A 13,744-nucleotide genomic window follows, 5' to 3' on the forward strand; every position below is an offset into this window, starting at 1 on the left:
ATATATAGAGAGAGAGAGAGAGAGAGAGATACACAATGTGTGTGTGTGTAATTTTTTTAGAGAGAGTGGAAGAGAGGGAGGGAGAGAGAAAGAAGTATCTATGTGAGAAGGAAATATCCATTGGTTGCCCATGCAAATGCTCCCACTGGGGCAGGGATGGAACTAGCAAACCCAGGTACTTGCCCCTGACCAGATATTAAACCCATGACCCTTTGGTGCACAGGCCAGCGCTTTAACCACTGAACCACTGGTCAGGGGGCAAGAGAGTAGTTTTAACTGACCACATTAGGACATGTGTCTTTTTGGTATGGAAATATATGTCAAAATGAGTAAAAGCCTGGTCTGTTGACTGGTGAACGTGTTCTGTTTGAGTGAGCAGGTATGAGGTATGTTAGCATTGAGGATTCTTCCACCTAGCCCTTTTCATACTGACCCCTTCTCCCACACATACATATCCCCAGGAGAGTAAGACTGTTCACCACTCAAACATGGGGCTTATGGAATAACAGCGACAAATTTCAAGTCTTCTCACAGAGCCAAGACCTTGTAAGAGTAGCCAGATACTTAACAGGCCAAGGGCTTTTCTTTCAAGGCTCCCTAGAGGAGGCAGTGGAGATTAGATGTAAAGTTAGAATGAAATTATTGCTGAGGATGATTCATTCTCCTGACTCCCAACCGAGGAAGAGCTTTCTTAGCTTTTGTATCAGGCGGAGCTCTAGTGCCTTCCTGGCTGAAGTCCCCTGGGGGCAGGGACCTTGTCAGAATCCCTTTTGGTCACCGCAGTGCCCAGCACACAGCTGGTGCGTCTGAAATAAAGCGCGAACTGACACAATATACAGCGGGCCAGCTTTCACTGGACACATACTGGCTCCTACAGATTGTGCTTCACCACGTGCGCTTACCCGTTGTGGCAGAGTTCTTATCTCTGGGGAAGCCATTGCAGCATGTGCATTCCTACTGTGGAAGAAAATGTGTTTTCTCATGGTTAAATCTATCACTCCCCTCCTTTTCCTTTTTATTTCCTTTTTTCATTTTTCTCTGCTAATGCCGTAAGCTTATCTTTGGTTATATCTGTCTTTACTTCTGTTCCACTCTCTAGTGAGAGGTGACTTTTCTCCTGCCCAGAAGTGTCCACCCAGAATCTGACCACTAGGTGCCATGTTTCCTGCTACTCTGGCCCTTACTCCCATAATTTATCACTAGCTTCCTTCCTCTATAATTTCTTAATCTTTGGGGGTTTCCTCTACAGTCTTCAAATATGTCGACATTTCTCTCTATTTTAGTGACCTGGATCTTCAGCTACTGCCTTCTCTCTCCTATTCACAGTCAAAAGTTTCTTGAAAGAATAATTTATGCTTAGAGTCTGGCAAATCCTCACTTCTCATTCACTTCTCAACCTGTGGTTATCTTCCTAAACTACTCAGGCAAAGAGCATACCCACATTTTCCTAAAACTAGGTCCGTTTTTCATTTTTTATTGTGTTCTACCCTCTGGGTCATTAGCTAGTGTGGATAATTTCTTCTTGGAACTCATAACACTCTTTCAGTTTTCCCACCTCTGAGCATTCTTCCTTTCTCTTTCCTGCTGGTTAGTTTTCCTCTGCTTGTCCTGTAGATCCGGTCTTCCCAAGGGTTCTCACAGACCCGCCTCTTTTCTGCCCTTCACCATCCATCAGTCTTCTGCCCCACTCTGGGTTTATTTACATACTTGTAGAAGGCTAAGGATTCCCAAACCTTCATCTTCAACGGAGACCAAATCCCTGTGTGCTATGCATACATCAGCATGTCCCACTGAACAAAACTCAACTCCTCATCTTAACCTGCCCCCTCCACACACAGGTACATGCCTCCTCCTGAGGGCTTTATCCCAGTTAGTGATTCCACTATCTGTCCTGTTGTGCAAGTCAGAGTCCCTGGGATTCATCCAAGACTGTTTTCTTTCTCCCTTCCCCTACCTTTTCAATTCATTGACACAGACTGCTAATTCTGGCAAAGATCTTGGGACAAGCCCAGAAAGCCAAATTGTAGTGCTTTTTGCCTGTGCATTCCCAGAGAAGTTGTAGTTAAAATATTGTTATGATGATAGTAGCAACAACTAATGTTTATTTAGTGCTTCACAGCCAGAGATGTCCAGATGAGAAAAATGAAGTACAGAGAGGTTATGACTTGGGTAGCATAGCCCATCACCGGGGCTTGGGACCTCTGTTCTACCCAGATCCTGTATGCTCTTTGTATTAGGACACTGTCACAGGTGTTTCCATCAACTGATGACTTAAAGAATTACAGAATCCCTCCTTCAGAGGGCTACTGCCCCACTGTTGTCTCCATTCTCTTGACAACAAAGAACTCGTTTAATTAACTGCTCTTTACTTCATTATTCCATGTGAACTGTTAATTACCAGTAAGGCAGGTTCCCCCCCACCCCCCAAGTCTGTGGAAAGTAAGAGTCTTAGAGTCTTCATGCAAGTAATAGTGAGTTAGAGAGGGATGTGTAGGAAATGGAGCAAATGTGTGCTTAGTTAAGATTTAAATATTGTGTGTGATTCATTCACTCAGTAGTACTTGTTGAGTACCTATCTGCTGAATACTATATGACGAATGGTCCCTGTTCTCATGGGGTCACAAGCAAGTGTTTGGGGTGGGGTGGGGCAGATAGAAATTGGATCCGCCTACAAAAGTGAATGAATTATATCACAGGTGTATTGGAGGCAAGTGTTGGGAAGCTAAAAAGGCCCTAGAGTAGTCAGAGGCCTGACATTATCACTGTGTGAACCAGGAAGTTACTCCTTCTGCTGGGCCTTTTGCTTTTCCTCTATAAAAGGACCAAGGTTGAACCTGTTGGCTTCTTAGTTCCTTCCAGCTTATCATATCTTTGAACTATGATTTCACAAAGGCACATTCAAGTCAGGAGGCAGCGCAGAAAGTACCATTCTTTTATGGGAACTGATTATGGAGTAATAACACTAAATGTTCCATTATTATCTCAGTAAACATAGAGTTCAGGCTCAAAATGTCCATGTTGACTGCCTTGGTCTACTGAGAAAAGCACACTCTTACTTTATCACGGCATTACTTGGCATTTTAGTGGACTGTCTTGCCATCTTTAGGTTATTCTGACATTTGGGAGATTAACTCCTCTTTGTTTTGTGATCTTAAAAAATCACCAATCCTGCCCTGGCCAGTTTGGATAGACCATCGGCCTGCAAACTGAAAGGTCCCAGGTTTGATTCTGGTCAAGGGCACATGCCTGGGTTGTGGGCTCCATCCCCAGTGGGGGACTTGCAGGATTATTATAAACAACAACAACAACAACAATCCCTTTGTCCCTAGTACCTGTATTTGGTATGTCAAATGGGAATAATAATCCAACACTTTTAATAAACTCACAGAGGCACTGATTGAGCAATGAAGCTAAATTTTATTGAGCATCTACTCTGTGCACGACACTGCTAGGGGAAGGTACAGACGTGAATAAGTGGTTACTTCTCTCGAGGAATGTATGGTTTAGCGGTAGAAAACAAAGGGTGAGCGTATCTGTGCAACCAGCTGCTATAGGTGCTGTGATGGAAGCTTATATGGGATTGCAGGTACAAATGTAAGAGTAGTTAGTTCTGCTGGCTGGTGGGAGGGGAAACCGAGGGGCAGCAGCATGGTGCAGGGAGAAGAACTTTAAGTTTAGAGTCAGGAGGATCTGGGTTTTCTGAATCTTGATTTTCTATATATTAGTGTGTGACCTTGACTTCTTACCTATATACAGGAAATAAAACCTTTTCACATAGTCAATGTGAGCGTGGAATTATGCAATGTGTGTGTCTGTGAGCTCTAGGGGAAGGTCATGTTCCTGAATAAAGTGGGTGTTAGGCCCCTTGTAATCGCTATGGCAAGAGATTTTATTTGAAGTTAGATCTCAGATTAAACCCAAACAGGGATCAGCAACCTTTCAAAGGTAGTGTGCCAACTTGGCCGCCCGTGCTGTCCTGGCAGATCAGGCGTCTATAGTCGCTTCTTATGTGCAAAGGTGGTGGTGCAGGAGGTGGCAGGAAACCAGTGGCCCAACATATTGTGCCTTGACTCTGGCAGCAGGAGTGGTTTGAGTGTCCCAGCTCACCTGTGCCCTCAGGAATGGGAATGCCTAGAGGTGTGTCTTAGTTCTGACCTTTTTCCTTTTCCTCCCGTTCACCAGATTTTATCATGTGGGCAAGCTGTTGCAACTGGTTCTGCGTGGATGGACAGCCTGAGGAGGTCATAACACCCCAGGGAGCCAGGGCGCAGGCCTATTCCAATCCTGGGTACAGCTCCTTTCCTTCCCCAACAGGCTCGGAACCAAGCTGCAAGGCCTGTGGGGCCCACTTCGCAAACATGGCCAGGAAGGTGAGTGTTGACCACCTCACGCCCTTGGGCCAGCTCACTGCCCTTTCTATCCTGCCTCTTGCCTTGCCTCTGCTTATGCAATGCCCATAACCCAGGCCCATTCGTTTCACAAAAGTAATAAAGGAAAAACTAACCAAGCAAAATCAAAGCATCTCAGTGTAGATTGGAAGCCCGCTCGACCTGAATTTAGATATCAGCTTTGCCATTTACTAGCTGTATGACTTAACCTTTCTTGAGATCCTTTTCCTCGTTTATAAAATGGGGATGTAATAGCTGTACCCATCTCACAGTGTTGGGAGAATAAAATGAGACAAGCTGCAAAGGCCAGTACAATGCCTGGAATGTAGCAGGCACTCCATACTATTTCCTTCATTAGCTGCCCTCATAAAGAGCCTGACTGCAGATTAACTTGTTCATTTTAGTGAAAGCAATGCCACGGACGTCTCAGTACATCAAGACCTTAACAACACAGACGGGAGCATATTTCAAATGGCGATTTCATTTGAAATGCTCCATGGCATGTTTTCCAGATTAGCGAGCAGGAAGGAAACTTACTGGCTGGGTAATGGTGTGTGGGTGTGGGCCCTCCCTTTGTCAGCTCCCAGAGGCAGTGTGCTCTCTGGTCAAGCGCCATTAGAGCTGACGATGAACCTTGACCTGGAGAAAGAACTGTATTCTGCATTCCTCGGTAGAAGGAGAGGTTTGCAATCCAGAGTGGATGTTAAATGGTGATAATAGGAAAATTGAGAGGAAGAAATCCTTTTTAAACCACCTGCTGTATGCCAGGACTGTTTTAAGCAATTTAGATTTGTTTCATTTAATCCTCACAATAATAACTCTGTGGTCTAGGCTTTAGGGTTCCTAAACTCCCATTTTATAAGAAACTAAGGCTTAGAGTTTAACAGTTAAAAGGAAAATGTTTGTGTGAAGTTCCGGATAAATAGCATAAGAGACATTAAAATACTGCTTCTCGTCCCTTCTTAGGTAGAACCTCAAGATCACATAGTTATTAATGGCAGAGTCAGGATTCAAACCAAGTCTTTGACCCTTAAGCTGTCTCCCAGGAGACATTCAACATGTCAGAACTTCTGCAGCTTGGAATGTAGCTTGAAGTGTTGACCCCCCCCCCACACACACACACCCTTTTTGTCTGTAAATGATGGAGGATTGGCATGTTACCTTGTAGGTTGTATTTTGCCTGCACTTCACTGTAGTGCAGCAAAGGCGGGCACTTGGCAGAGCTTTATTGTGATTTGCTTAGCTACCCAAGAACTCAGCCAGAGAGGCTGTTGCAGGTCGTCAGGGAGCCGTGGCTCGGTGGGCAGAGGTGCCCCTCCTTTTATACTCGGACGAAAAGTTGAGTCAGTAGATTGAGACTGAAGTGGAAAACAGAAGGAACTCGGTGCCACATGGCCCCAGTCTTCTCAGTGATGGAGATGGTGGGGTGCAGTTAGGATCTGAGCTGAGATGGAAGGAGGGCTCTTGGGTATTTGTCACGTGCCTGGTGCTGAGTTTGGCATTTCAAATGCCTTCATTGGTTCCTTACAAAAGCCTATGAAATCTGTACTATTATTTATTCCCATTTTACAGATGAAGAAATTATTCTCTTTATCTAAGGCAGTAGTTTCTAGGACTCCTCAGGTACATCAAGATAGCCAAAGAGCTACTGTTCTCACAGTTACACTGTGAGGAATGGTAGGAACAACTGCTGATAGAAGTGGCACAGTAATTGGCAAGAAAGAATAGGAAAAACCCTTGTGTAAATGAGCAGCATGGCCGAAACCAGTTTGGCTCAGTGGATAGAGCGTCGGCCTGCGGACTGAAGGGTCCCAGGTTTGATTCCGGTCAGGGGCATGTACCTGGGTTGCGGGCATATCCCCAGTAGGAGATGTGCAGGAGGCAGCTGATCGATGTTTCTCTCTCATCGATGTTTCTATCCCTTCCTCTCTGTAAAAAATGAATAAAAAAAAAATATATAAAGAGCAGCATGAATTTGCAGAAGGCTTATTTGAACCTTTTTTTTTAACCTGGTAGTGTATAACTTTTTATTATTATTCAACAATTTAAAAATTATTACAGTTACCTAAGTATATAACTTAGAGTCAAATTGTTCAAAAAGTTTGTTACAAACAATAGAAGCCCCTTCTTCTCATTTTGCTCTTAGAGTCAACTACTTTAAATTCTTTGGGCTGGTTCTTTTGGTAGTTACCTCCACATTACTGTTATATATCTACTAGAGGCCCAGTGCACAAAAATTTGTGCACTCGGGTGGGTCCCTCAGCCTGGCTTGTGCCCTCTCGCAGTCTGGGGCCCCTTGGGGGCCCCTTCCCCTGGCTGCTGGCACCAGTTTTCCTCTGGCGCCTGGAACCCAGGCCTTTGCTCTTCGCTAGGAGGGGCCGGTGCAGTGGGTGATGGGCTTAGCTCCTCGCTCGCCACACGCGGGCCCCGGGGGCGGGGCGGAGGCTGGCGGGGCGGGGCTGCCCCCTTGTCCCAGCTCCCCACCGCCGCCGCCAGCAGCGATTAGCCGGCTTCGCTCTGTTGCTTAGCACCTATGTATGCAAATTAACCGCCATCTTTCTTGGCAGTTAATTTGCATATCAGCTAGATTAGCCAATGGGAAGCGTAGTGACGGTACGGTCAATTACCCTTTTTGTCTTTTATTAGATTAGACTAATAGCCCTGCGCATGAATCCGTGTGCCAGTAGTTCACCACCGCCCTCCAGTAGCTCTCTGCCCATTGCCCCGCCCTCCTGTAGCTCCTCTTATCCTCCCCTTCCCCCGCTGCCCTCTCATAGATTGCTGCCCTGCCCCCTCCTGTAGCTCTCCGCTGTAGGAGGGGCCGGTGCAGTGGGTGATGGGCTTAGCTCCTCGCTCGCCACACGCGGGCCCCGGGGGCGTGGCGGAGGCTGGCGCGGCGGATGAGAAGCAGCAGGAACAAATGTGAAAGAAAATGTGGGGAAAGTTAAACAGTCACTCTAGTTGGACATAGAGCTCAACTGCAGTCTTAGTTTTATAGTGAGACTAGTAGCCCTGCGCATGAATCTGTGCACCAGTAGCTCACTGCTGCCCTCCTGCTGATCCGGTTGTGACGATGGTCAGTCGTTAGCTTCACAGTGTAATGACCATTTGCATATTACATCTTTATTATATAGGATATCTATATATAGCTATCTACCTCTCTATATACACATACACACACACTTACAGTTGACCTTTGAACAATGTGGGGGTTAGGAGCGCTGACAACCTACCCTCATCCTCCGTACAGACATGAATACTAGATACATGTATAGCGTTTGACTCACCCCAAATTTAACTACTGTTTCTCAGTATCTGTGGGAGATTGTGACCGCCTTCTTAAAACATGTTAGTTATACTTTATGGAGTGGAAATGGAGAGAGAAAGAGCAGAGGACAGTGATGGTGATCCAGGCTTGGGGTCAAGCATGTTGAAACCTTGGGAGAACCAGGGGATCTAGCGAGTTCTTGACATTTCTCATCCAGAGGGAGAATGAGAATGAGTGAGGAAAGCTCCCCCAGAGACAGGAGAACGATGGTTGGGTGAGGAAGGGAAGACACTTTATTTTTCTTTGTAGTGGTGATCACCGCCTGACATAAACATGTTTGTGGGTTGCCTGCCTTCTCAGATGGTACGTAGGAACAGAGATCTTATCCATTTTGTTCACACCTTTTATCCCCAGCGCTTAGAACAGTGACCGCCACATAGTAGTTAGGCAGTAAACATTTTAAATAAATAATGGACAGTTGAGGTGAGAACAATTTCAGAAAGAGAATGTAGACCAGAGTTTTTCTACTTTCATTGCTTTGTGGCTGACAATTCCATGCTGAAGATTTTCATCGAGTGCCAGTCCTGTACCGGCAGCCTGCTAGCTGCTAGAGCTCTAGCTTGTGGAGATAGAGGTGAGAGGAGAGAAAGACCTAGGCCTTTCCCTCAGGTGCTTCCTCTCTGATTAAGGAGACCCACATTTGCAAAGAACTGCTAACAGTTAGCTGGGTAAGGTGAGTACTGGGGAATCAGGCATTGCTGGTCAATTGGTCATTCTAGCTGATAATTCTAGGAAGGTTTATTGATTTGCAGAGCAGTGGCTGAAGTGAAGGTACCAGATGTGAGGCAAGTGCAAGGCTTATTTGGGAATTGTGAATGGCATGTTTGGCCAGAGTGCAGGATACTTGGGAAGTTAGGGTAGAACGAAGGTGGGATGAGGTGGTGAAGGGCCATGACTGACTTAGTAAGGAGCTTGGAGCCATCAGAATGACTTTAAACAAAGGAAGACCTGATCAGTCCTGTTTTAGGTAGTAGACATGGCTTCACTAGTAACAGGTGTAGCACTTGCCCACTTGACACTTGGCGAGACGTGATCAGAGGCTGGTCTAGGGTGGTGGCTGAGACTGATCATATAGCTCATTTAGTGAGCACCTCTTCATGCCATATTCTGTGAAGTAGTACTTGTTAACCCATTTTACAGATGAAAAATAGGAGACTCAGACACTAAGTTACTTGCATATGAACACAGGTGAAATGTAGGGGAAGAAGGTAAATTTGAAAATGACAGGATATTGGCCAGTGTGCCTAGGAGCATCGCAAATGATCAAAATAAAGAACTTCCCCCCGATTTATTGGAAAAATAAATGATTGAATATCTACTGTGTGTCAGGCGTTGCCTGGGCTAGACAGGCAGAGATGAAGTAAATCATGCCTGCCTAACAGAGAGCTTGCAGTCTGACAGAAGGTGGGAGCAAATGCATAGCCATACAAAGAAGATAAGAAAGCAAAAGCAAGAATACTTGGGGAGGGGAAGGCAAGTTCTAGTTTGGATATTTTCTTGTTACAAAAGTAAGAAATAATTTTGTGATTCACAGTGAATTTTGTGAATATTAAGGATGTTTTCTCCTATTAGAAATTTTCATTTGTAATTTCATGCTTAAGTGGATCAGCATTCTTATCGGAAGGGGTTGGCATTTAACAGCCATGGGCTTTTTAAATGTCTTGTCTGAAGCGGTTGAATTGAAACAATTACTTGGATCCTACTACCTTTCTTTTCTTCATGTGGTCAGTACTTTCTGAATGCTCATTCAGTACAAAGCACAGATAACATTAAGGATTTCATAGAGGGAACCTAAGAAAGATGTATCTCCTGCCTTCCCAGATTTTCCAGTCCTGTAGAGAAATGGCAGGCTGTTTTTGCCACAAGCCACATATCCCATCTGTATTGCTAATACCTACTGGCATTAGCAGCCCTGACAGTTCTGTTGCGAGTTTGGCATTCAGCCTCTTTAGCTGGATCAATTTGAGGAGGAAGACGAGTTTGTGGTTGGAAACATGGATGAGGGTATTCAAATCTCAGAGTGGAAAGAGAGGGACTGGGTTCCTAGGTATTGCAAAAGCTCAGAGATGAGGCAAAAAGGAACCTGTTTGTGAGTACCATATCACCTTGTGCTAAGGTTTCATATACATGATCTCATGTGACACCTCCAGCAGTCCTTAGGCCGACAGACCACCTGCCTTTTCAGGTGAGGAATCTGATGCTCTGGGGGGTTATCTGTTTTGTGCAAATTCCCTTAGCTAGAAAGCGGACAGCCAGGACTTACCCTGTGTGCGTCTCTCCTGGCTGCCCTTTCCCTCCCAGGGGGATGCAGCAATGAATGCCTGCCTATAGGAAGGGCCAGGAGGAGGGGGCACTGGGAGGCTGAGAAAGCGCCAGGGAATATGGGTGGTGGGAGGAGGAGGAATAAGTCAGGGGTGGGTTAGGAAAGGAGAGCATCTCACCTGGCATCCATGAAGGGCAGTGTCTAGCTGAGGCTCCACTGCCGGCTTTTTAAATGCTGGATGTGTGTGTCCTCTTGGCATTTATGCAGCCACGTTGGCTCCACCAACTCATCTTTCATGCTGCCTTGTTACTCAGTTGGCTCGCACACTTTGCTAGAATTCATACGTGCATGATTCCTGGCTCGTTCTGCCCACATTTGTTGATGGCCAGCTGCATTTCCCTTCCCTTTGTTCTCTCCTGCCTCTGCGACTGGGATTTTAGCCTCGAGCTCTCTTTCTCTTTTAGGGTGTGTTTCGGATGCAGGCTGACATCAGAGTCCCTGTTGGAGGGTGGTGGGCATAGAAGCTGGGTTGCTGATCTTGCACCCAATAAACCACATATTAATTTCACAGAGGAAGGAAGAGGGAGAGAGAGATAGAAACATCAGTGATGAGAGAGATTCATTGATCTGCCTCCTGCATACCCCACACTGGGGATTGAGCTAGCAACCCGGGCATATGCCCTGACCGGGAATCGAACCTCGACCTCCTGGTTCATGGGTTGATGCTCAACCACTGAACCACACTGGCTGGGCTAAACCACACACTTTTGAAGAAAGAGTAGAGCGTTGTTTATAGCTGGGCTGATTGAGCAACTCAGGGCTTTTTAATTGTGTCAAGCTAGGTCTTGTCAAAGTGCATTGACAAGTAATGGTCCATGTCAGGACCTACCGTGTTATGACATTGAAGCCTCTTCATTTCACTATCAGTCATCCTAAACACATTTTATTTTTCCAATAGAAAAGCTTCTGGTATGAATGAACCCCTAAACCCCAAGATATCCGTTTTCCATCTGAGTTGCTATTGGTCCCAGACCATTAGGAAGCGAGTGCAGCCATGCATCCTTTGAAGTCAGTTTCTGAACATTTTATTGTCTGGTTATAACTGTGTGGAGAATAGGGAACTTGATATGTGTCCTTTCGCAATGCCTTCTAAGTATTTATAGTCAAACTGGGTGGTAAACATGATGCCCTCCTCCCCTTACTACATGAATGACACTTGGACAAGACTAAATATAGCTGTCTCCGCTGTGCAGACTTGTGCTTCAGCCCCACACAAGTGTCTGTGATTTTGCCTGCGAGAATCTAAGTCTCCTGGCATTTCTGTTGGCTTGAATAGAAAAGGGGGAGCAGAAACGTTTAGGTTAATACTTCAGTCACCACAGGATGAAAAGGTTTTGATTTCTGTAAACGATTAGGGAGTGTGCCCGTTAGGATCATCCCAGTGTGCCCAGGAATGACCTCTCCGGTTGGAGTGTGACCTGCTCCTGGCTGCAAAAGCTCAGTCAGATGTCACCGTGCTCACTCAGCCTGTGGGGCAAGAGGCTGAGGATTTGCTTCCTGAATTGAGCAGCCACCGTGTATTGTGTTGTCTGTGATTGCAGGAGTTGCTGCTGCCAGGCGCTACCAGCTTGCCTGCCAGGCCTTCTTGTTGCCCTCTGAGACACTCTGTACTTTAACGAACGAGAGCTCCCTCAATCAGGTCCAGAGGGCCTCCCATAGCTATCTCAGTATTTGTCTTGGATGTGCTCTCCTGCCCCACTGAATTCCCAGCACTCTGAGTGGGCCTTCCTGGGGTGGGGTTGCCTGGGCACCAGCCGCTGGGTGGGGCACTGGGTTAGGATTTGGAGATGGAGAGCCAGGCCCTTGACCCAGTACCACTGTCAGCTTGAATGGGACTGAGTTAGGCAACATGGCCTGGTGGAAAGAGCGTGACTGTGGGCATTTTTAAACTCCAACAGACCTTGAGTATGAATCCTAGCTCTGCTGCTTGCTACCTGCCCACAGAACTTTAGGCCTCAGTTGCTTTGTCTGTGAAACATGGAGGTACATGAATACCTACTTTGCAGGGTTGCTTTGAGATTTAAATGACAAGCGAGATATAGCTCTAGCATATAATGGCCCCTCAGTAAATTTTATTAATGATAGTAATAATCACCACCACCACCACCACCACCACCACAGCCTTTCTATTTTTGCTTTCTTATCTCAGCAATAAATACAATCATAGTTCAGGATTTGAATCCTGCCTCTCATCATTAGCTTATATTTCCTAGCAATAATAATAATTAAAACAGTTACACTTACTGTGGACCCCTATGCTACATGCATTATCTCTTAACTTTACAACAATCCTATGAGGTAGATATTATTACTACCCCCATTTTATAGATGAGGAAACTGAGGGCCAGAGAAGCTAAGTTACACACCCAAGGTGACACCATAAGAAATGGAGGAGGGAGACAATAAAAATGTAGGAATTTTTTTTTTTTTTAAAGAATAGTTTATTGGGTTTTTTTTAGAGAGAGAGGAAGGGAGAAGAAACATTGATGTGAGCATAACATCAATTAGCTGCCTCCTGCACATGCCCTACTGGGGATCGAGCCCACAACCCTGGCATGCGCCCTGACTGGAAATTGAACCCCAGTCTCTCGGTGCATGGGATGACACCCAACCAACTGAGCCACACCAGCCAGGGCAAAATGTAGGGATTTTTTATTCTAAACCTGGTAGTCTTAATAGTCTTTATTTCTCTCTCAATAAAGTAAATAAAGCCTCACATGGGATAATAAACATAGTGTCCTGTACATGGCTACACAGATGCATACAGAGGGTCTGCCATCTGAGTGCTTTTAACCTGAAATCTGCAAGTTAGCTTGCATCCTTAGGTATAGGAAATAGCTTAGTTAAAGCGTGATTGGCGGTCTCGCTAGGCTTGGCAGCCCTAAGCTCCCAGCCCACTCTGTCTTGTTCTCAGAATCTGATGTGGTTTCCTCTGCCTCTTGCTCTAAGCAGCAGACCTGCCTGGACTGTAAGAAGAATTTCTGCATGACCTGTTCGAGCCAAGTGGGAAATGGGCCCCGCCTCTGCCTTCTCTGCCAACGATTCCGAGCAACAGCCTTTCAGCGGGAGGAGCTCATGAAGATGAAGGTGAAGGACCTGCGGGACTATCTCAACCTCCATGACATCTCTACCGAAATGTGCCGGGAAAAGGAGGAGCTGGTGCTCTTGGTGCTTGGCCAGCAGCCTGTGATCTCCCAGGAGGGCAGGACTCATGCCCCCACCTTTTCCCCGGACTTCCCTGAGCAGCAGGCCTTCCTGACCCAGCCTCATGCCAGCACAGTACCTCCTACCTCACCCAGTCTCCCTTCTGCACCCTCACAAGCCACTTCTGTCCCCCCCGCCCAGGCTCAGGAAAATCAGCAGGTACGGCTCTGCAGTCTCTGCCAGTTGGAGGGCTCACTTCCCCTCCTGCCTGCTTGTGGGAGTGGGGTGTGAGCTTAAGTTCTTGATGATGTGAAACTTTTCTGCCTACTGATGCATGAGTGGTATTTCCTTGACACCACACTCAGGTTTTGGCTTTTTTCAGAGGTGATAATGCACAGTCCCAGGTTTTTGGTGTTTTTTAATACATACATATCCCAGTTAGACATTAAAAAAAATTCATTGTTCCAGAAATACTTGAAAAAACTCAGTTAACTCCCCAAATTTAGTTCTGTTCAAATTGCCCTCCCACGGACTCACCGTTATTGTGGGCTTTCTTAGCTG

The 13,744-nt window shown here is 46.0% G+C and overlaps 1 protein-coding gene across 3 annotated transcripts in view; it reads left to right on the top strand.

Annotated features, from left to right (window-relative positions):
- RFFL (ring finger and FYVE-like domain containing E3 ubiquitin protein ligase) overlaps positions 1 to 13,744 on the top strand; it is a 72,437-nt gene that overhangs the window by 48,056 nt on the left and 10,637 nt on the right. For all 3 annotated transcript variants that reach the window (XM_006774201.2, XM_006774200.2, XM_015570821.1), the window contains exons 2-3: positions 4,183 to 4,370; positions 12,992 to 13,402. In XM_006774201.2, coding sequence (XP_006774264.1) covers positions 4,191 to 4,370; positions 12,992 to 13,402 — 591 coding nt within the window. In that variant the 5' untranslated portion in view covers positions 4,183 to 4,190. The remainder of the gene's footprint in view (positions 1 to 4,182; positions 4,371 to 12,991; positions 13,403 to 13,744) is intronic.

Source organism: Myotis davidii, unplaced genomic scaffold, assembly GCF_000327345.1.
Source record: "Myotis davidii unplaced genomic scaffold, ASM32734v1 scaffold327, whole genome shotgun sequence".
NCBI lineage: Eukaryota > Metazoa > Chordata > Mammalia > Chiroptera > Vespertilionidae > Myotis > Myotis davidii.